This window comes from Xenopus laevis, chromosome 3L, assembly GCF_017654675.1.
Source record: "Xenopus laevis strain J_2021 chromosome 3L, Xenopus_laevis_v10.1, whole genome shotgun sequence".
In the NCBI taxonomy this organism is placed as follows: domain Eukaryota; kingdom Metazoa; phylum Chordata; class Amphibia; order Anura; family Pipidae; genus Xenopus; species Xenopus laevis.
Window position 1 is genome coordinate 90,154,991 of NC_054375.1, and position 24,846 is coordinate 90,179,836.

Genomic DNA, 24,846 nt, shown 5'->3' on the forward strand with positions numbered 1-24,846 from the left:
GAAGTATCCTGTGTGCATCCCTTTTTAGTTGTTAATTAGATTTTGTAAAACAGAATGGACCCCCACAGATTATGCTACGCCTACATAGCAGGTGCATGACAAAACTCTCCAGGGGATTAATGATAATGGAGAACTTCATTCCATGATAAAAGACCTAAAAACAAGGAGACTAGAATGATCTCTTACAATTGCCCAGTATGGTATTGTATACCAATCATGCACAGTTTAAGTTTCTGCTGGGACAGAAGTCACAGGGTGGTCGCTAACAATTGTTTGCAATTTAGCTACAGTAGTAGAGGAAAGTGTTGGCATATACAGCTTCCTCCTTACAACCAGTTATAATATATATGGGTTATGCATTCTGATTACAATTCATCTGCCTTCATAGAAATAAGTCCCTCTGCATTTATTTTTGTAATTGGATGCTTCAGCTATTTTTGTTTTCTAACATTTTAGTTGCTTGCACAAGTAATAATAAAGGTAGGTATTGGAGATGATTGCATTTTGGATAATTTTCAGTTATAGCTGGTGTTATTAATATTTGTGTTAACATAACAGGGTGCTGTACAAAACAAAACCCAAAGTAACCTACAAAATGAAATAAGCAACAAGCAAAACATTTAAATAGCTGAAGAACCTAGAACAACCATAATGGCTATAAACACCATATTGTGCAAATAAACCCATCCGCTAACGCAGTGAGTGTTTGCTCTGTAGGGCTGGGATAGCACTTCTCTTGCCAGAGGCAATCCGCCTGTGATCACACCAAGCTGTGAGGAATCAAGCACCTTAAGGCAAGTTTTGATCAAGGCAAAAACAGTTACAGGTTCTCCTGTAGCGTGAAGATTTTATCACTAAAACATTTACCATATGTATGGAGCAAGCCAACTGGCTTGAGGAAAAAAAAAAATAAAGTGGTAGAAGACAGATTGGCTCAGCTGCTATACAGGTGCACAACAAACAGTATTTATTATTCACATGGAGATATGTTTCTGCTGTCCTCCCCTTATATGGGAAGGGTGCCAGTATATTATCTCAGCACCTAATGGGACCAAGTATAGTGGTTACACTGCTGCTTCTGGGACTCTCACACTGCAGATAGCAACCCCTTCAATCCAAAGTATTGTACCACAAAGATCTGTGTCCATCCCCAAGAGAAAGTTAAAGCCTATGGGATCAAGCCTAATCATAGGGAATGCTAGGGAGAGGACATGATGTCTAGATAATGTTATTTTGGATCAGTAATCCGGATATCTAGTCTGCCTTTCTTATCCAGCGCTTAACATGCATCATTCATACATGTGAACAGGGATTAATCAACTAACTGCTCAGTCTACAGACACCAAGCAAGTGGAAAACCTTAATAAATTACTGGTCAAATATACCGGGTGTAAAACAGAAAAACACGTTCCAAGAAGAAAGTCTTTACTGCATGTCAAACACCTAATACTTAACGCAGGGTGAAAGCTGCCACCATACAGGTCATCTCTACAGATTGCAGTAAAGCACTAAAGGCGCAGTTCTTTTTACCATGTTGGCAACATGTGGCATATAATATTTCATCTGTATTTACTTCTCAGTAATGAGGGAATCCATTAAAATGCCTAAATCATAAGTAATAACTATAGATTGTTTCTGCAATTATGAGTGATAAAATGTAATCATTTCCAACTATGCAGCCCAAGCAAAAATGTTACAGTATGCAGAACATAGGACAGGGAGTCCTGTTGTATCACTGAGAGACTGAAATAAGATGCACTGTTGTATCGCCCATTCCCTGCTGTGCCCATTATAATGGACTGTGAATAAGATATCTAGAGTCTATTGTTTTGCAGTGTTTTAGTGATGTGAATGGCCCCTCCTTCATCTGAAGGCATTGCACAGAGCGATAAAAGGAATCATGTGGGAATTCTCACTGCCACATTGTCCATCTGTCAGAATTGGGAGAGGAATGTGCGAGTCACCAGCTGACTGTCCTGCCTGATGGCTCAGCAATACGCCCACCTCTTTCTGATGAGTCCCTGCCAAGGGATCCCTCTGCGCCCCTCCCCCAACCCCCTAAAGGACTTGAATAGGGATACATCGACCGACTACTATTATTGACCTCTTGATAGCTGACGGGTCACACACTATGAGAGAAGTGGTGAGCTCACGATTTGGGGTTAGTTACAAACTAGATTCTTGGGATGACCAGATGGCTAAAGGCCGGTTTGTGCTGATCGAGTAGCGCAATGTAACAGTCATATAGCTATACTGACACTGATGCTGCAGCCAGTACTATGGGAATCACCCGGGAGCCGCAAGAGTGCAACTGGAGCTCACACAGCACACGTGACACACTGCGGATGCACCGTATCTATGACATTGCAGGCAGCAGCCAATTGCCGATACACGCCCACCCCAAAGTGCCCGCTAGCCCTAATTGTTACCATTGATAGGCAGCTGCGGTAACTCGTCCCTGGGAAGCCAGATCTTCTGGATCCTGTTCTGCGTTAACTCCATGGGCATCGTAGCGGCAGTTTGATCAAACACACAAGGATAAAATGAGTCCCTTTTCTTGCTCCGAACACTTGAAATTCCCCTTTTATCGGATTCAAAAAGCCGCAGTAAGTTTCAGCACACCGACAGAACTGCCATGTTCCAATAGAAATCCTGTGTAACCGGTACGATATGCGAAGAGGATTTGGTTTCTTCTATAGCAATGATCTCGATTCCACCACCGATCTGCTCTGATCTCCGCTCACTCTGCAGCTCCTAATAAAATCCCCGACCGGCAAAAGAAAGGCACGCCCTCTGACGTGGGCGGGGCTCGGCTGCTATTCACCTGTTACTTGCTGCCTGTGTTACTGGATAGAGCTGCGGCGCACGTACATCTTAACCCGTCAAATGCTGAATTATTGGCAACAATTATAATCGTATTTATAGAACACCGAGACACACAGTGTAGCCATGAATTCACACACACGGCCAACAAATGTGGCCATATAATATCATCCATATACATGTCACATCTTTTCACAGGTAATAGGGTTCCCAATAATGAATTGAGACGTAACTAAGCAGGGCGCAAAATCTATCTGATTAATTGACGTTGCACTAGCATCACTGCATCCATTGAGCCATGTATAGAATAGAGCGTGCATGCACCCAGTCCCACGGAGAGCACACACTACTGGGCGTTGCCAGCATTGCTATGTATCAAATCAAATGGGATTCCTGCTCCTTCCGACGTTATAAATGAGAGTTGGACTGTCACTATGTCCCTTGGTGTATCACGACCCCTGTATCTGTTTGGTACTCGCTCTATCCTCTAATCTATCTATCTGTCTCTCTATCTCTCAATCTCTCTATCTCTCAATCTGTCTGTCTATCAGTCTATCTCTCTGTCTCTCTGTCTCTCTGTCTATCTATCTACAGTATCTATCTATCTACAGTATCTATCTATCTACAGTATCTATCTATCTATCTATCTATCTATTCATCCATCTATCTATTCATCTATCTACCTATCATCTCTACCTATCTAATCATCTATCTATCATTTATCTATTCATCCATCTATCTCTCAATCTATCTATCTATCATCTCTACCTATCTAATCTGTCTATCCATCTATCTATGTCATCTGAGTATGTAATGTTCTGGATATACTGAGAGTTGTAGCTGGAGAACAGTTTATGAATAGTAAATATGGTCCAGCTCTATGCTGTGCAGTAGTTCGTATCACTTAACTAGAGATAATAGCAGTTACAATTGCAACACAGTAGCATTTTGTGTTGCGCTTACTGATACTTTGGGTTTGGAATCACCGGAACATTCCCTGGTGTTTCCTCCCTGGGAAGTTCCTTTCGCATCTGTGACACCCCCTCCCCCCATACGGGACACAAGGACACATCTGCGTTTTGTTCTTTTTAATCCACATAATAAAGGAGAGAACCCTAAACTTTGCAATAAAACAGGGGACACTTCGGATACTAAATAATGTTTCTTAGTGTGAGATCGCGTGGCAGCACAATAGCCCAACCGTGCATATAGCCATCAAGAACTGCGTGCGTTGCCCCTGCCTGGCCCATACACATACCTAAATAACTCAGAAGGGCTTCCATTTATGCACCCTGCTGCTGCTGCTCCATACGGGGGCCATGTGGCTTCTGGCGGTGAAATGGTTACTCAGCCATGGGTAGTAATTACATTTGCATGAGCAGGCTTTGCTTACAATACAGGGGGCTGCAGATAAATAGTTAATAGAATAAATCATATATCATTATTCCAGCAGTTCCTATGCTCATAGAGCCTGGCTATCAGCCACTGTGCAGCTCAGCCTCCAGCTTGCAGCAGCCAATGATCTCCAGACTAGGCAGCTATGGAGAGACTGCAGTGGCTAACAGGAGGGGTAGCCTGGGCCACCCGCGGATCAGTGGGACCTGCACGTCCCTCACGTTCCACTATGTCTGAATATTTCCCTCCCCCTCTCCTTAACAACTGGACTCGCAGCATCCCTCTCTATTCCATCCCTCTCTCTCTTCCAGCCCTCTCTCTTCCAGCCCTCTCTCCCTCTTCCATCTCTGCCTCCTCCTGACCCCACACCCTCACTCACTTCATCCACTCTGTACCACTTACCTGCCTTGTACCGACGTTCCACCCAATCAGCCATGTCCCCTGCACACTTGTTGCAAAATGCCCGCACTGATTGTAACAGGAGCTAAATGATGGACAAGATAAGAACCTTGTGCTATATTGGTTACTTACTGGGTGGCTTCTATTTGCCTGGGAGTCTACTTCTAAGCAGCGTTGCTGCAATGTAACGTTATGTATTAAAAATAATGATTAAAAACGCAAATTCCAAGCTGGTGGCTTTTTAGGGTGCAGGATTTAATCGATGCTCTATCCTGACAGGGATCTGCAAGCTGCACTTGAGATTGTGCATTTTATGTTGTGAAACATTATTTCCAGCACCATGCTCTAGCTCTCCTCTTTGCTGAATATGAGTATGAAAAAGCCCCAGCCATATGGGGAAATGGACTTCTTACACAAGCTAATTCAGCCAGTTTCGAAAGCAATAGGCTAGTAGTATCCCACAATAATCACATTTGGCCTAAGGAAAAGTTATATTCTGTAAAGAAGAAGCATTTGCAAGTATGTACCTGTATCAGTGCCTCATCCAGTTGCAGTAGCATTGGCACTGGGCTGGTAATACAATGGAAGCTGCTCAGATGCACATGCAAAGTTGGACCATAATTTAAATTAAATTGACAATACCTGCTTTTTGCTGCTCATTTGAGCTTTACAATCTAATAGGTAAAGGAAGAATCTATACTGTAAAATCAGAAGGGGGATTAGACACTACAGCTGGTCTAGCTATCCTAGAGAGGGTGGTACAGGTGGTACTGTCTTTAACAGGGCCCTGAAAGTAAATATTTAATACTGTTCATGATATCACATATATAACAAAAGCTCAATTAAAGAAGTAGGGCAGAAATGTTGTACATTATCCGTGGGCTTCTATACCAGCCCAAGACAACCACAGCCTTTTAGCAGTAAAGATCTTAGCCGTAAAAATCTTAGCCTCCAAACATGCCCCTGTGTCTCCCCATCATCTTTTCTACTGATTCACTGCACATGCTCTGTGCTGCTATGTGCCGAACTTAAGAACTGATGCACAATATAGTGAATAAATGTCAATATAAGGCTGAGTCTGATTAGTAAATAATTACTGGTGTATGGCAGGTCAGAAAGCAGCACAATTAGCTTTAGAATTTCATAATCAAACTTGTGCCATCCACTTATATGACAAGCAAACCTCATTTCTGCTTGATAGCAGTCCTGACTGAAAGTCTTGGCTAGTGAAGTTTCCCAACCCTAGATTTTCCAGGATGCCAAACAAGCATAATTTCTACACTAAACAGAATGTAATCAGAATATCAGATAGTAATAGTCCAACAAAAGAAGCACTTTGGCCTGATTCTACACCATAGCTCCCCATATGTAGACATATACAATCTTGCATTTGGTTTATGGTTTATGAACTAAAGTGCTTTCAATCCACTTTCTCAAGAGAATACACACAAGAGATTATTTTCATTGAAAATATGGATCATTTCATATTTTAATCCACCTAGTGTTAAAGTACTTGTGTGTTTGAGCACAGAGTAAGCACTTCAAACAGCATAGGTGTATGAGCTACTGTGGTTTCTGCTGCTTTATTCCTGACCATAATCTTCTTTAATGACCGTTAAAGGCCAATTGTTTTCAGAGACACAGAAACAATGTTTGATACCTTCGGTTGTGACTAGAACAAACCAGAATATGTTGGAGTTTCACAAAGAGCAGGTTAACAACTGGTATAAGGTACTGTTAAACTGGTTAGCAACTGTCAAACTATGTCTTTGCAAAGTCAGTGTTATGCATATCATGTGCATGATACCCAGCACACACCCACATACTTGTATAAATGCATTCCGTTTTGCTGCCTAACTAATGAATTTAGGTACATTCTGTTTTAGTAAGTAAGGAGCATCCCTGTTAGCATAGAACAAAGTCAATACAATTAGCTTTATATACAACTCATTGACTTGATCCTAACACAGGCATATACAGTGGCATCACTGGGGGGCTCTCTGGATCGCAAGACCCCTACCTGCCCCAGTCAGAGCAAAGATCAAAACAAACCCAGTGACATTAGGCGTACCAGAAAAATGGCACATGAGAAATTTTAACCATTTATGATGGAAGAAAAAAAGTGGTGGACAGAACGCCCCTGTTATCAAAAATTGGCCAGATGTCGATCAGGCAGGTTTGGTTTTCCTGTCGGATCTGGGACCCCATTGGCTAGTTGATGCAATTCTTGCTCTGACTACTCATATACCCGCTGTTGAAGTTGAAATACAACTGTTTGGCCCTGGGGTCAACAATCACATTAAAGGAAAAACAAACCCTTAACACCCCCCCCCCCCCAGCCTAGCTGCCCTCCCTGGGCAAATGCCCCTAACTACTTACCCCTCCGTGCAGATTCTGTCAAGCGGAGTTCACGGGCGCTATCTTCTGCTGCTTCGGTAATCTTCTGAATTAGACCGGCAAAGCATCAATTTTCCTGAGTTTTGGCACATGCACAGTTGTCGCTAGACAAGAATTTGCTACAACTGGGCACAAGCTGCTTCGCCGGTCTCATTCTGAAGGTAACCGAACAGAAGAAGATGGCGCCTGCGAACTCCATTGGACAGAATCTGAACGGAGGGGCAAGTAAAGAGTTAGTCCACCTTCGGTGGGCATAATGGGAAAAGATCCTCTTGTTTGGAGACCTTTATGTATGGCCCCCTTTAGTTTCTCTATAAAATGTTTACAAACAGTAATACTGATGTGTCTCTGATTAAAAACAGCCTGTAACTAAGCAATTGAGGAAATGATTTAGTGCATGTAATGATTTTCATGAATCACGAGACAAAGCCCTTGAAAAAAAAAAAGATACATTTGTCTGCATTTTATACTTGCAAGGTAGCATTATCTCCAGTGTAGTAACTATTGGGGAAGCAAACCCCTAGATCACAGGGGTCTAGAACAAACCTCGGACCCCCTGCCCTACCCAGCTTATTACCTGCAATCCCTACTCCTGCTGCTTGGGTAAACTCCCTTTTGTCTTAATGACCAGTACATATTTACAGAGGACAAAATGGCATCTGAATAAAGGATGTGTTAACTTAAAGCGAGAAAAGCCTTTATTACAGTAGAAACTATGAAGGTGTAGAATTCTCACACTGAGGTGGTTATAAGGCAAGCAAGAAAAATAAATAAACTACTGGTATAGCACAATGTTAACCTGGAGACTAATCCGATTGCCATTCTTTGCTGCCGCTGTGGGGCAGGCATAAATTTAGGGATTGCCTGCTACCTGCATAGTTTGCCCTACTTACTACACGAATGGGGTAAAACTCCTGCTAAAATACTATAAATGGCATTAAGCTAAATATTATGGTCATTCTGTAATTAAAGGTGTTCAGGCTGAGTTTAAATTGAATCATATTTTGTGTAGATACAGCATGCTGTGTTAATCTGTGTTCTAAGAGTTTTACACACTTAACTGAAGATAAAGTCTTTGTATTACTGCTCCGAGCAAAGATCCAAAATGCCTACTTTTGCGTATTTCAGGCGGATCTCTGCTTCACTTGGCTCTGTGAAGCTGAACACAGGCTGAAACTGTTCTTTTAAAGGAACAGTAACATCAAAAAATGACTGCACTGCACTGGTAAAACTGCTGTGTTTGCTTCTGAAGTGATATTCTTTATATAAATAAGATGCTGTGTAGCCATGGGGGCAGCTATTCAAAGGAGAAAAGGCTCAAGTTACACAGCAGATAACAGATAAGCTCTGTAGAACATAATGGTGTTATCTGTTATCCACTATTTAACCTGTGCCATAAAGCCTTTTTTCAGTTTCCACCATTGCAACACAGCAGCTTGTTTATATGAACTATAGTAGTGTTTCTGAAGCAAATAGAACAGTTTTACCAGTGCAGGGCAACAATACATGATATTTTTATTACTTTAAAGCCCTTTCATTTTTTGGTGCTACTGTTCCTTTAAATGCAGACACTGGAAGCGCTAATTTCAACAGAGGTGGAGAGAAGCGTTCAATAACCTTGTGTGTCCAAAGCCATAAAGTGGTTGTTCACCTTTAAATTAACTTTTCATATAATGTCGAAAGTGGTATTCTGAGACAATTTGCAATTGGTTTTCACTTTTTTATTGGTGGGCTTTGAGTTATTTAGCTTTTTATTCAACTGTTTTTTTTCCACCAGTTTGCAATTTCAAAAATCTGGTTGCTAGGGTCCAAATTACCCTACCAACCATGCATTGATTTGAATGAGAGACTAGAATACGATTAGGAGAGGCCTGGATAGAGAGATGAGTAATAAAAGGTAGCATTAAGAATACATTTGTAGCCTTACAAAGCATTTGTTTTTTTAGATGGGGTCAGTGAACCCCATTTGAAAACTAGAAAGAATCAAAAGAAGAAGGCGAATAATTAAATAACTCTAAAAAATAATAATGAAGACAATCGAAAAGTTGCTTAGAATTTGCCATTCTACATATTAAAAAGCTAACTTAAAGCTGAACCACACCTTTAAGCAGCAACACTGTATAAAAAAAGTGGTGAATTCCTTAAATGTTTGGCAACAATGAGTTAGATCTCTTTATATAAGATAGAATGTTATATATCAACATATGATTCAGTGTAATTTGAAGATCTTTATTTGCAGTTAGCATTGGATTTCCTTTTTTTCCTAACCAGCCACCATTTGTTGGGTTTATTGTTAACTTAAAAGCAGTTTCCAAAGAAGTTCCTGCCTGCACAGGTATCTACCAGCAATTACACATTTAGTTTAGCTTGGGCTGTAGACACACTTAAACAGGATTAAGCAAGAATATGTGGTGGAGAGTAGGACATCACTAATGTTTAGTAATTCCTTGTCAAGAGTTGTGTAGTGGTATATTCTATTCTTAAACTGGCCACAGACGCATTTAGATCAAAGTCTTACCATTCCAACCAAATAAAGTAGTTAAAGAACAGATCAGCCGATGTTCTGCCCCTGACAGCAATCGTACGATAGACAAAGCTAGTGACAGTCTCCCACTGAAAATTGTACGGTTGGCAATATACGCAGAGATATTACCCGGAGCAGACAGAAATTTTCTAACCTGTCTGATCGACCAAACGACTGATCTCCGCCGGATGAAAAATATCGGGACTCTCCACACACGTTCAGAAAATCGTAAGAATCCTCGATTCGTACGATGAGATCTTTGCGTCTATGGCCAGCTTTATACAGAAAACTGATGAACGTCTCAGATAACTGAACAGAGAAGGTTCTGAGGTCAAAGCAGCATGCAAAACACATTTGCCTATTAACTAATAATGTTCAGCTCTTGATGTGCTAATTGCTATACATATGGGTCTTCCAACATTAGGGATTCTTTCCACTCAAGAGTTCAAGCTTGACCAGTATTGTAAGGCTAATGACACTCTGGATGTATCTTCTTCCATTGTATTTCATTAGCAGAGAAGACATTGTCACTCCCTCCTGGATGGGAAAGGAGTGACAGCACTGGTGATATTACTTTTTAACTGAAAAATGTTTTTGGGGGCGGAAAAAATCCAGTACCAATGCTGACAGGTGTTTTCCATTCAAGTAAATGGTAAGAGCCAGTGGGTGCCTCACTGCTAGCTAAAGTATATTGGTGGCCATTTCCCAATACTCTCTACATGGAGCATTTACAGGCAAATAAGGGTGATTTTACTGGTTACAGCAGCAGTCAAAATCTCCCATGTGCAATAGCTTTAAATTATATCTACTTAGCAACATTTATTTTTTTGGTAAACCTCTTCAGTCATACAAAAGCTAATGGCATGGGGGATGGGGGGTTGGACCACTGCTGTAATCACTCGTATAAGAGGCAGCCAAAACAACACAATCCTCTAGCCACCTTCCACTATATTGGCAAGATATTATGGTCACATTTATTAAGATGATGTAGACACAGAGCTACCAGCATTAAAATGATCCCACTCCAGTTGATACGCACAGACACTGTATTTTCTGGCAGTGTATTTTAGAAGTGAATTGGAAAAGTGTGACAACATTGAAGGTTATGACAGACAAAATGAGTTGCCCACAATAATTTTCCTTTTCTGTGGTCAACTAACCTTCTCCAAATGCTTTCACACCAACAATAATGTAAATCGCTGTTGGGAAAATATACGTGACGCATCGTTTTTCGGAAGTTTCTTGGCACAGCAACTTCATTGACTTCGGAGAAACAAAGTGCTGCATAAAATATGTTTTCCCACAGGCAATTTACATGATTGCTGGTGGGGAAGCATTTGGGGGAGATCAGTCGCTCACAGAAAGGAGATTTATCGCAGGCAACTAATCTTCTCGTCTGCCATCAGTCTGATACTGGAACTTTTCAGATACAATATGCTGGTGGAGTCTAGTCACATGGCCTAAAGGTGGCCATACACGGGCAGATAAAGCTGCCGATATCAGTCGTTTGGACCGATTTGACAGTTTATCTGCCCGTGTATGGGGGCTTCCGACGGGTCTTACCGATCGATAACTGGCCACGATATCGATCGGGAAGGTTTGATTTTTAACCAACCGACCCGTCGGAACCCCTTGGCGCATCGTAATTCGATCGTTCGGCCATACGGCCGAACGTTCGAATTACCCCGATATAGCCATGCCGTTAGTGGCATATCGGGGAAAGATCCGCTCGTTTGGCGATGTCGCCAAACGAGCGGATCTTTGAGTCTATGACCACCGTAAGGCCTTTAAACTCTCAGAAATATGTAAATACTAATACATTTATTTACATTTACTGTCCAAGTTATCCCATAATGGAACACTGACTGGATTAGGATTAAGATAGGGAGTCGACACCCATATGTTAAAGACTTGATTCCACACAGATTTAAATAAGTGAGTGATGCTAGCAGCCCATAGACTATAATTAACGCCAAATAACCATTGTTTCTTAAACTATTGAAAGACCCCTGTTTGTTATAAATGAATGTAAAAGCAAACGCTGCCTAACTTGTTGGCTCAATGTATAAATAAATGATGACAATGATTTATAAAGTTTCCACATATTCCAAAACAAGTGGCTCATTCTACACCCACGCGGGTCTTTTGGATGGCGTTTATCTGAGAATTCTCATGTATTATTTTAGCATCTGTCCCACCAGCATGGGGTAATCAAAATATATTTGCTGCAGTCAAAAAAGTGCCACTGTTGTAAAACCTTGACTTCTACTTTCCAACACACTCACCATTCTCCACCTTGCATTCATGGAAATATAATTTAGCTTACCTGTCAATATTTCAAACAATTAGTGTTTCTTCTTTTGCCTTTTTGGGTGGGATACATCTTAATGTGTTAACATGGCAAATTAGAACAAGCAGATTCCTGAACTGAGAATACACCTAGCAACCAAGCTGCCAGACACAACAGGAAGCAATGTGGAATCCTCTCAGACATTCTTCCTCACTACTTCAAAGGGAATGTGACCCCTTAGCCACACAATATCTGTTTGCATAGAACACAAATGGGTAGGATTCAGTAGCTAATTGAATAAAGGCCAATCAGTAACCATCCAGTAAACATTTGTATATAAATCTGAGGACAAGTACGATTACTAATGATTAGAGTGATTACCTGGAAATATCATTCTAAGCAACTTTCAATATACGTGCATTAGAAAATATCTGTGGTTTTAGATCTAAATGCAATTGCTATTAAATGTTATTAATCTGTCCCATTTCTATTTTCTGCCCTGCTCATTCTGACTCTTAAAGCATAGTAGTGAACAGCTGATTGGCTGCTACACTATTTCAAGAGTCAGAACCACTAGTGCACAAAGTGAAACATTCTGTTTCAATCCTATTTATCCTATTTATCTATCACTTTAACAAAATGCAAAACATGTCATTAACGTTAATCACAAAGAATTACAATTTATTTCATTATGTAAAACATGGAGTGGAAGTTCTGGCTGAACTGAGCTGCAGAACTAGGAGTTAGGCTCCAAAACAAAATAATTTTATGGAAACCTAAACCTAAATTTGTGAATATTCAAACATTATGCCCCACCCTATACATTTGGCTCCTTTAACAGTTACATGGTTTGCTTCCTCTATAGTATATATATATATATATATATATATATATATATATATATATATATATATATATATATATATATATATATATATATACCCCTGCTCTTTGTATTTGTTTTTTTTAATATGTGAATGGGCCAATACAATAACTTATCAAAAATACATTTGTTCCCCTTACTTCTCTTTTTTTATTGACCAGAAAAGCTTTATGATATATAAACCCCAATCCTCATATGTAAAAATAAGGAACCAAGTTTGTCCAAGTGCAGTAACCCATGGCAACCAAAAAGAAGGTACATAGTACAAAAACAAAAATTACATATTTTAAATGTAATCTTAAACATTCATTCAATTTAAGTATCAAAGCAAAACAGAAACAGGGAGGAGGAACATGCATGTCTGGAGTTGAGATTCCTGGAAATGTGAAACACTTTCAGGAAGTCTTTGGAACAAAATATCCACACTAACAAACCATTTCGACACTGGCAAGAGAAAAATATTTTGAAGTGCTGAGGAAATAAACAGGTCATCTACAGCAGCAATACAATTTATCATTGCTTACTACCAATACAAACCCCAGTTATCATGTTTTCTTTTAAGGGCGCTTACACACAAATGGAAGCAGTGAATCTTCCATGCATTCCACCTCAAGAAAATGCAGCCTATTCTTTTCAATTAGTTTGGACACACTGTGCCACAGGAAAACAGCAAATGGAGTACAAAGCACTGAAAGGAATAGGCTGCTTTTACCCCTAAGATCCCCTGCAGTTGTATGCATGAAAGATTCACTGGAGGGCAACGCATAACAACCGTCCATGTGTAAGAGCCCTAAACAGGTGACCAGTAAATACAGGTATGGAACCTGTTATACAGAATGCTCGGGACCTGGGGTTTTCCAGATAATGTATCTTTCTGTAATTTGGATCTTAAGTCTACTAGAAAATCATGTAAACATTAAATAAATCCAACAGGCTGGTTTTGCCAATTAGGATTAATTATATCTTAATTTGAATCAAGTACAATGTACTGTTTTATTATTAAAGAGAAAAAGGAAATCATTTTTAAAAATTTGGATTATTTAGATAAAATGGAGTCTATGGGAGGCCTTTCTGTAATTCGAAGCTTTCTGGATAACGGGTTTCTGGATAATGGATCCCATACATGTACTACCTGATGATTATTATTATAATACACAAAAGCCATGGATATCTTATAAATGATATCCTTATAAACGGTGAGTTCTGATGTCATCAGTTATAAACGGTGAGTTCTAATGTAATTTCTGTCACATGACTCTGAAACTTGTGTATTATAATAAATAAAGTACCCCCAGTTGCAAAATATGAGGATATTAAAAGTTACCCCTGAGTTCCATGACCTGTATAAAAACACTCGGCTTACAGCCTCCTGTTTTGATATGGTCATGAAACTCCTTGGTAACTTATATCCTTATATTTTACAAGAGGGGGTACTTTATTCACTATATTATGCTTATTTATATAGAGCACTTCATTGAGCTTATGCATCATTCATCTCAGTTTCTGCCCCAGTGGAGCTTACAATCTAAGGTCCGCAGCGCATTCACACATATTATGGGGTAGCATTGTCTGGTGATGTATGGTGTATTTGGTTGCCATTTTTTGATGGGAGAATCTGACCCGTTTCACAGAAAATTCAGTAAAAGCAAGGGACAATTTTTTTCATGATTTTCGCAGCACAACTTGGTAAAAAATTTTGCTCATCACCATATAGTATAAAAAATAGGTTCCCATGTGTATGTAAATTGTTGGAGTGTGGGGAAAATGGAGGAAACCCGCGCAAGCACAGGAGAACATACAAACAGTGGCCTGCCAATGAACAAGTAGGTTGGTAGATGGTATTTTTAATCCAAAGAACTACTATATCACTAGGCATGTACAGTAGGAATGTACAGAAGCCCTATGATACAAAACAAAGCTAGAAATACTGTATCACCCTGTTGCGTGTTATAGTTTAATAACCCTGTAGCAAACTTTGCATCTTTATTACGTAAACCCTCCCTAAGATTTGCTTATTGAAACAGAAAAACTAAAAATCCCAGCTTCCAGTAGTAGTGCCTGAAATTTAAATCCTTGCACTTTGCCGCAGTATAACCTCCATGTTCTTTACTATCCCTGAGCTTGTCATTCTCAGAGTGTATTATTTAAATAAATTATTCTTCTGTTATAGCAAGACAGTGCATCGTACATTGTGTTAGTTAACTAGCAAATATGCATTGTGGTGGCAAATATTACCCTTTTCTGGTAAATGAAATACACTGAACTTGGTTATGCCAACATTTATATAACTCATGCAAGCTTCAAATACTACTTGTGGCTGACAGATAAACAGAGTACATAGCTGAAATACTTATGAAGACTTAAATACCACTACATACATTTGCACAGCTTATACTCAGTTCATATTTCACTCAGTGAATTCATCAAAACAAGGGCTGTGACATTTCGTTCCTGAGAAATTGGGCTGCTGCCTGTAATACTCATGAAATGTTTTTCTCTGTTGTACTATATTAATTTGATATGTTCACTGTCTGAGATCAAGATCTCCATATAAATACATGCCAGATCTTTTTAGCCTGGTACAGCTTGTTCAGTAGTTACGACTGTCTTTCAAAGATCTGGCAACAATACAAACGTTTATGAAAGAGCGTTTAATTAAACTGCATAAACATTACGGTGACGATGGCAGAGAAGTCATTTTACCATAATATTATGTGAGAGATAGTGAATTAAGGACATTACAAATATTTAGAATATTAAAGGGGTTGTTCACCTTTGAGTTAACTTTTAGTATCATGTAGAGGATCCCCAACCTTTTGAACCCATGAGCAACATTCAGAAGTAAAAGGAGTTGGGGAGCAACACTAGCATGAAAAATGTTCTTGGGGTACCAAATAAGTGGTGTGATTGGCCATTTAGTAGCCCCTATGTGGATTGTCACCCTACATTGAGGTTCTGTTTGGCAGTACATCTGGTTTTTATACAACCAAAACTTGCCTCCAAGCTAGGAACTCAAAAATTAGTACCTGCTTCGAGGCCACTGAGAGCAACATCCAAGGGGCTGGAGAGCAACATGTTGCTCACGAGCTACTGGTTGGGGACCACTGATGTAGAGAGTTATATTCTGAGACAATTTGCAATTGTGGTTTTTGAGTGATATAGTTTTTTTTTATCCAGCAGCTCTCTAGTTTGCAATTTCAGCAATGATTGCTAGGGTTCAAATTACTTTAGCAACAATGCAGTGATTTGAATAAGAGACTGGAAAATGAAAAGGAGAGGGCCTGACTAGAAAGAGGAGCAATACAAAGTAGCAATAACAATACATTTGTAGCCTTCCAGAGCATTCATTTTTTAGATGCGGTCAGTGAATCTCATTTTAAAACTGGAAAGAAGTCAGAAGAAGAAGGCAAACAATGTAAAAACTATAAAAAATAAATAAATAATGAAAACCAATTTAACAGTTTCACCCAAGAGTGGCCTGTCAATTAAAAGGTAGGGCAATAGATTTACAGATCATATTTTAAATCCAAAGAACAACTATATAAATATATATATAGGCTATATGATACAAAATATTTTTCTCAGCAGCTTAAGCCACCATCTAAGAACATTCTATGGTGCTATTGTAAACACTGTACAAGTTGTAAAGTTTGCTCCTGGGCTAGTAACCATTAGCAACAAATGAGATGTTTGCTTTCACACCAGCGACCAATAAATTGCACCTGATATGGTTGCTATGAGTTACTAGACTCACTGCATACATTTTGGGTTAGGAGATTTGGTTTACGGCCTAGTGAGTTGTAATTATAACCATACAAAGTAAATGGATGTACAGAGTATGTGGGAAGAAATCTGGAGAGCATTTTTATCATTTTTGTTTGGATAACGTAACAAGGTAAAGAAATTTCAGGCTCATAAATGTGTAACATGCAACAGTGGATTAGAATTGTGTTGGTTCCTATAAGCAAACCATACAAAATTACAAACAGCTATATTTGTGAACAGCTCACGCTGTAACCCTTGCTAAAAGTAGGCCCTTGGCAACATCATAAAAATATATGCTAATCATAACTGCACAGCCCCTTCCTTGCCTTACAATGCTTCTATACATTAACATTACACAATAAAAAATGACCAAGTTCAAAATGACTACTTTTAGTGTTCTCTGATCTGATAACAGGAAACAGATTTGATTATGAAACGAAATAAAAGACAGCACAATATTTTACAGATTACACCATTTCAGTGACAATTAGGGAAGGTAAAGCCACTTCACAACCTAGAAGACATGCTTAACAGTTAGTCATAATTTATTCTGTAAAACTGAAACCACACCACACTACAAAATTCTATTGCAGGGAAAGAGCTTCTCACTTAAAGGAACAGTAACACAAAAGTTTGTATTTTAAAGTAATTAAAATGTAGTGTTGCCCTGCACTGGTAAAAATTATGTGTTTGCTTCAGAAACACTACTATAGTAGTAGTATATTGTAGCAATGGCGGGAATTGAAAAAAGGCTATATGGCACAGGTTAAATAGTGGATAACAGATAAAACCACTATGTTCTACAGAGCTTATCTACTGTGTAACCTGAGCCTTTTCTCTTTTGAATGGCTGCCCTCATTGCTATACAGCAGCTTGTTTATATAAACAATAGTAGTGTTTCCGTAGCAAACACAGAGTTTTACCAGTGCAGGCAACACTGCATTAGATTTTTATTACTTTAAAACACTTATTTCTTGATGTTACTGTGGCTCATTTATAAACAATGGGAACATTTGCAACTGACCAGGAACCCATAGCAACTAATTAGTGATTAGCTTCCTTTCAACCAGTTGAAGGTTGAAGACTGGAAGCATACATTTGATTGGTTGCCATAGGTTATGGTACAGGTGCAAAACTGCCAGCATGATGTATGACCCCCAATACATCATGCTGGGATGGTACCAGCTGTAAAAGATGGTAATAAACAGGTATGGAATTACTATGCTACACCCAACGCAATGGAGTGCAGTGTACCCTTATGTATTTATTTCCAAAGTTAGTGTATGACCAGTAACAGAAATTATCAGCCAAGGGTTACCCTGGGTCACAACTCTTAAGCTACATTTGACTCCACATTCCCCAGACAGTGTCTTAGCTGATTTGGATAATGTCTGTTTACAAGCTTTAAATGCAGTCACATTAGGTGTTTAAAGGAGGATTTTCCAAAGCGGGTATGAAATTTCAAACCAATGGAACACTGCACTGTATTCCTGCAATCAGTGCAATTTGATAAACCCAAGTGGAGCCAAAATTGACTTGGCCCTACAGATTGGCTTACATACAAATTAGAAATTATTTAAGAGAACAATTTATCAAAATACACACTAATTAATAAAAATAAAAAATATTTAAACCCCCAAGCATAGTGACGAGTTGCACGGTATATTCTGACCTACAACTGCCCCTTTGCCAAAGCACAAATACGAATATAGTACATTTTGTTCTAAGTAGACAGTGAGCACTTCATATACCAAATTCTCAGTACTCCAAAACAGTTTCTATATAAGCAGCTATGAATGCTAGGATTCTTAAAAGTGAACGATGTTTGCCAAAGTTCTTATCACATATTGTTTATTACAGACTGTTCCATTCACACCCAAATATTCCAACTAGGACATAATATTTTAGTGCTTTTTTTTTTGGTGCATTCGGGCTCCGTGCAGTCTTTAAATAAATGATGTAATGATCACATGTAGTGTGTTGCATAGCTGGGATACAGTAAGGATGAAAACATGTTTTCTTCTGCACAGCTAAGATCGTTGTTTTGACACAAGCTGCTTGTGAAAGTTCCTGAAAACTCCAACCAATCTCATGCTGAGCACGGGGAAGTGTTTCTGAGCTGCACGGGCTGTGCATGCTCTGTACACGGGCTAGAACACCTGCCGACCAGCTATGGGAATTATACACAGACATTTCAGTTACTGCTGAGAGAAACACAGATTTAACCCTTACTGGAATAATGAAGTCAAAACAACACAAACACAATCCGCATAGATATTTAATCTTTTACAGAAATCTGAGCATGCAGTACATTTTAATAATGCACTATTACACTTAGCCCATTACTGATTACTGACTAGATCATGCAGTGGAAGTTGTCTCTCTCTATATATATGCTGTTTATATATCGCTTCTGATTATTTGGTATTTGTATAGTGATTTGCATAAGTTTGTGTCCTATATCTATCAATTTCCCAGCACAGCATCTGTCATAAGCAGAATTTGAAGCAGTTTCATGTGGTTTTACTGCCAGGATTTTCTGTAAAAGCACAGTGAAATGTCCCGTAGGCCATTAGCCTTAGTGCTATACGTTATATATCCATTGATGTATGACGAGCTGTAAATTTTCTAGTAGCTGGAATTTCAAGAGCAGTGGAATTTCATACAGGTATTTACAAAAAGCAATGGAGTAAAATTCCACAAAAGCTTACACAATAACAAATTGGCTTATCGACCAATCAAATAGATATTTGTGCAGTTTGGCTACAGACAGACCCAAGTATTGCTTTGTAGAAGGGCAACTGCATCATGCCAAACAAATCTGTAAGTAGGGCTGTATACAATCATCTTTACTAAGAGAGATGGAATTGAAATCATGTACTCAGCATTTTCTAAGCAGTCCATTACTTAGGGCAGATTTTGGTATATTTACAAGTGGTGGTGCCTGCATCTGGGTGGATGTTCAAACAACTGGTTGGAAAAAACAACTTTTGTGCATGAATTCATTGCTAGAGAGTCAACACCCTGTCGTGTCAGTAAAACATGACTACGAATACAATCAAAAGGAGTTACATATTACTGCCTGTAGGTAGATATGTATAGTATTTATCAGTGCAATCAAAGTAAAATGGCATGAGTTTCAATAAAGTTTTCCAATGATAATTTATGGATGATCTGAATAAAGACTGAGATGGCAGAGATACCAGTATACTAGATATGTTTTGGAAAATAGATACAGGAAGTCCCCAGGTTACATACAAGATCGGGACTGTAGGTTTGGTCTTAAGTTGAATTTGTATGTAAGTTGGAACATATGCATTTACTTATTAAATGCAACTTAGATAGATAGTATTTATTTTGATCTTTCTGTGCATATTTATTTTTACCTTTCTTTGCTCTGCAGTAGACAACACACACCAGAGGGGATTGGGGCAGGTGGTTTATTAAAGCAAAATGCTAATAAAAGGCAAGCAAACCATAGTATGTTACTGAAATAGCCTCAGTTTGTAAGTATGAGTTGTATGTAAGTCGGGTGTCTGTAACTCAAGGACTCCCTGTATATATTTTATTTCCAGGAAGGATACCAAGGCCCGTTCAGACTTCTGAAAATACGGTACTGCTCAGCAGATTTCAGTGAGGGAGGGGCAATAACAATCAGTGTTTAGTCAGTTCCCTGTACAAGCAACATATTGGTTGCTGTGCATTGCTGCTGGGTATCTGGTTATAAGAGCTGAAATGAATATCTGCATGATCAGGAGCACCATTTACAGCAGATCATGCTCACTTCCTCCTAAGTAGCACGGGGTGTCCATGCCCCACTTGCATGCCTAAGAAGCAGTACTGAAAGTCTTGCAGACCTGGACTATAGTTTTCCCATGAACTTAGCTCCACCTAGCTAACAATGTTACAAACTGTATTGCCCAAGGGCAAACTTCATCCTTTTTTCTAATCTTAAAAAAACATGTGCCTTGTGAATGTATACACAACCGTTCTCAAATAAACATGAAGAAAAATGTAAAAACCAAATCAATTTTCAAAATGTCTTGCATATAATCTGCAGATTTATATGAAAACTAGTCAAAGTTTTATAATAGAATATTGTCTCTTAGGGTAATATAACTGCCGGTCAAAAATGAGCCAGAGTTAAAGGGATATTACCCCAGTTCCTAGTGGCACAGGGTACGAAACGCGTAAGGTGGACTGTCATGGGGTCAGTATGTAAAATCTTTTTTGATTTGTAATTTTGAATAAAAAATAGATTTTTATGAATTTTGAGCACGGGATAATTTTGTAATAAGTAAAGTTCTTCCCACTGAAGATGCAAAATGCCCTGCCATGGCCCAAGTACAGTGATCACCTCACGTTGTCTTCTGTCATATGCTTATTACCATCTATCCATTACAGAGACACCCTCTGTACCCAACTAGCTCCAATCAATTGAATATTATTGTCCATTCTAAAACAGACAGAGGCTACAGAGTCAGGCAACATATCAATAGGTAAGTATTGATTGTGTAGTTGTGTAACTGAATGCATGAGTAGAAGTAGTCAGTATGTCTGACCAGATACTCTTTTTTGCCCTTGAATCAGGTCCGGACTGAGAATTAAAATAGGCCCTGGCATTTCAGGTACACAGAGGCCCACTCAGCCCCCACCAGCCCAATAAATAGTGACTTTCTATGGCACCTTATAGCAGCCCCTCTGGCATTTGCCAGAACCCACAGATTGCCAGTCCGGGCCTGCCTTGAATAATGCATTAGAAACCCCAAAGGAGGAACAACTATGGGTAGTAAGTTCTACCGGCCACTGTTACTCCTGTCCACTCCTTATTTTTTCCTTGTTCTCTAGCCTTTACAGTGTTGCCCGCAGCTGCTACACAGGTGAGCTCATCGACTGAAAGCAGGCTGCAAGGGTTAAAAAATGACACCAATAAAATGATTGACCAATGTTTGATTAAAGGATAATGCCTTTCACAAAACACTACAAAATTCAAGAGTGCTTAAAGGACCAGTAACATCAAAAAAATTTTTTCAAAAATTCGTTAGTTTACAACGAAAAAATAACACCAAGACAAATTAAAGTTTAAAATAGCAAAGCCTTTATTAAGAAATAACTTACATAAACTCCACTTCCTGTCCTCTTCAGAAACGGCGAAAAGGCGACCATCCATTCTGCGGCGCTTGACTTCTCCTCCCTGGCTATTCACTGACAGCCATCTCATTCTCCAGCTCTTCTTCATCCTCCCAGTAGCAGCAGTAGGAATGCAATGTCAGCGGGCTCCCCATTGGATTCACGAGGGGTGCAGGAAAGTAGAGGAGGGCAGTGCGTCTATTCCTGCCTTGAAGAACCGGTGCCGATACCGCAGGTGTGTGTTCAGTGTGGTATATTAGCATGGAGTCCAGAAGCAGCCAGGAGAGGGGCCACATGAAGATGGAGCACTGAGCAGCTAACTCCGGGTTCGTCGCAACAGAGTCACCTGGTTGGTTATGTGCAGATCCGGGAAGAAAGGGATGTTCCTGGCCCACAGCGCTGAACAGTAACCGGCCGGCAGCTCGCAGATTTCCCCAGCACTGAACAGTAACTGGCCGCCAGCTCGCAGATGTCCACAGCGCTGAACAGTAACCGGCCGACAGCTCGCAGATGTCCACAGTGCTGAACAGTAACCAGCCGCCAGCTCCTTAGCGGGACGTGGGGTAGGGCTCGGCCCGCAGCAGCAGAGAGATGTATCCGGACAGGTAGCAGTGGCCGTTCAAGGGGTCGCCGTTGGTGAGAGCGTATTGGCCTGGGTTTGGCTGGGTCGGAGGCATACTACCTCGCTGTACCGCTGACAAAAACAAAGTGATAGAAGAGGAAATGTGCAGCCAGGGCTGGGAAATATCGCAAACACATACTATATAGATACCGGCCGGTTACTGTTCAGCGCTGTGGACATCTGCGAGCTGCCGGACGGTTACTGTTCAGCGCTGTGGGCCAGGAACATCCCTTTCTTCCCGGATCTGCACATAACCAACCAGGTGACTCTGTTGCGACGAACCCGGAGTTAGCTGCTCAGTGCTCCATCTTCATGTGGCCCCTCTCCTGGCTGCTTCTGGACTCCATGCTATTATACCACGCTGAACACACACCCTGCAGTATCGGCACCGGTTCTTCAAGGCAGGAATGGACGCACTGCCCTCCTCTACTTTCCTGCACCCCTCGTGAATCCAATGGGGAGCCCGCCGACATTGCATTCCTACTGCTGCTCCTGGGAAGATGAAGAAGAGCTGGAGAATGAGATGGCTGTCAGTGAATAGCCAGGGAGGAGAAGTCAAGCGCCGCAGAATGGATGGTCGCCTTTTCGCCGTTTCTGAAGAGGACAGGAAGTGGAGTTTATGTAAGTTATTTCTTAATAAAGGCTTTGCTATTTTAAACTTTAATTTGTCTTGGTGTTATTTTTTTGTTGTATACTAACGAATTTTTGAAAAAATTTTTTTGATGTTACTGGTCCTTTAAAAGCATCACTTAAAAATAGTTGTTGACCAAGATTCTAAGTCTTGTTTGGTCCAGGCAGTATCAAATGTCCATAGGATATTTACAGATTCCTAAGAGACCTCTACAGACTGTGAAGTCATTGGACAGCTGTACTGCACGAGTACAGTGTCAAATATTTAGGAGTGACATCATTACGGACATCATCCGGTTTAATACAATACACCAGCCCAGTGACATTAGAAAAGATTTATTTATATTGAGGCCATTTTAACCACATTGGCCAATCATCAACATACACTTTACACCCAACATCACAAATGTGCAAAGTCCTAATTGATTGACCCATGTTTGATTAAAAAACAATGCCTTCCATAAAACACAAATTCTTTAGTGACAACCAATTCCCAGTGAAATGAATGGGGTTGTTATGTCACCTGCCTGCCAACAACTGAATTGAAAAAAGTGTTGGATGGTGAACAACCCCTTTAAAGCAACAGTAACACCAAAAAAATGAAAGTGCTTTAAAGTAATGAAAATATCAAGTAGTGTTGCCCTGCACTTGTAAAACTGATCTATTTGCTTCAGAAACACTACTTTAGTTCATATAAACAAGCTGCTGTGTAGCAATGGTGGACAATGAAAAAAGGCTATATGGCACAGGATAAATAGTGTATAACAGATAACACCATTATATTCTACAGAGCTTATCTGCTATCTGCTGTGTAACCTGAGCCTGAGCATAGCACACAGCAGTTTTACCAGTACAGGGCAACACTGCATTATATTTTTATTACTTTAAAACAATTTAATTTTTTGATGTACTGTTCCTTTAAGTACCTATGCTGTGGTAACAAATGGCATTTGAGGCAAATGCAACAATAACATGATTGGCTGGTGCTTCTTCCTGTAAACTATTTTAATTATGAAAACACCAGATTTTTGGCAATATATTTATATTATTTGTACATATTAATAAAAATAAAGAATTAACTTCTTTAGGCCCTAGACAAGGGGAAGGCATTTCACTGCTTCACCTAAGCATGATTTTTAATGTTTCCCAAATCATGGACTTTACTGCCTTTTACTACCCCTTTGATTGTAATTTGCCCATTTGTGGTTAGGAGTTCGACAATTTGTAAATACAATTTGTAAAACAGGTTTCATTAAACCAGTGTTTCGTAAATGTATACTACCTTATTATAATTACTATTTTCTACTGTAGAAAGAAACTTCACATTATTAAACAGTACCAAACACAGTATGGGGACCTATTTTGGGGTCCTGAACTTCAGATTTAAAGGAGACATTTTGTGTAAAAAAAAAAATAAGAATGTACCAGTGCATTAAACTCATTTAGATATAGAAGAATTGTGCTTAAAAAAAAGTAGTGTTTCAGGCTGATTTATTGAATATTTCTGCAAAAAAACGTAATAATCCCTCCCTTCTCTTCCACTTCCTGCAACACCATATATTACTTATAAATGCCTACGAAATTAGTTGTTTTTTTTCATTTATACTATATGTCTCCTATAAGAATCCATGCATTAAATCATACTATACAGTAGAACCTTTATTTTATGTAAACAAATCATTGTGTGTCAATTGCAGGAAAGAATAACATTTGGGGTAAAAAAATCAGGGTTCTACTCTATTCTCTTTTTTGCTCACAAAATTCATGAGCGCTTCATTGCATCACTTAAAAATAGTTGTTGTTGATCAAGGTTCCAAGTCTTGTTTGGTATGGGTAGTGTCAAATGTCCATAGGATAGTTACATAGTCTTCAGTATCTCAGATCTCTACAGACTGTAAAGCCATCTGAACAGCTGTATTGCATGAGTTCTTAATGTGCCAAATTTTTAGGAGTGACAACATTACCAACATCATTCGGTTTCATACAAT

At 39.5% G+C, this 24,846-nt stretch overlaps 1 protein-coding gene across 7 annotated transcripts in view; it reads right to left on the reverse strand.

Annotated features, from left to right (window-relative positions):
* Positions 1-24,846, reverse strand: part of pfkfb3.L (6-phosphofructo-2-kinase/fructose-2,6-biphosphatase 3 L homeolog) — a 42,181-nt gene that overhangs the window by 10,500 nt on the left and 6,835 nt on the right. Inside the window, exon 1 of one of the 7 annotated variants that reach the window (XM_041586575.1) lies at positions 11,865-11,883. The exons of 2 other annotated variants lie outside the window; for them this stretch is intronic. Coding sequence is in view for 4 of the 5 variants with exons in the window: in XM_041586572.1 (XP_041442506.1) it covers positions 2,430-2,508 (79 nt within the window). In the remaining variant the exon portion in view is untranslated. Of the gene's footprint in view, positions 1-2,429; positions 2,778-11,864; positions 11,884-24,846 lie in introns of those variants that run through there. 4 more of the 7 variants (XM_041586572.1, XM_041586571.1, XM_018252753.2 and 1 more) reach the window with 4 other exon arrangements.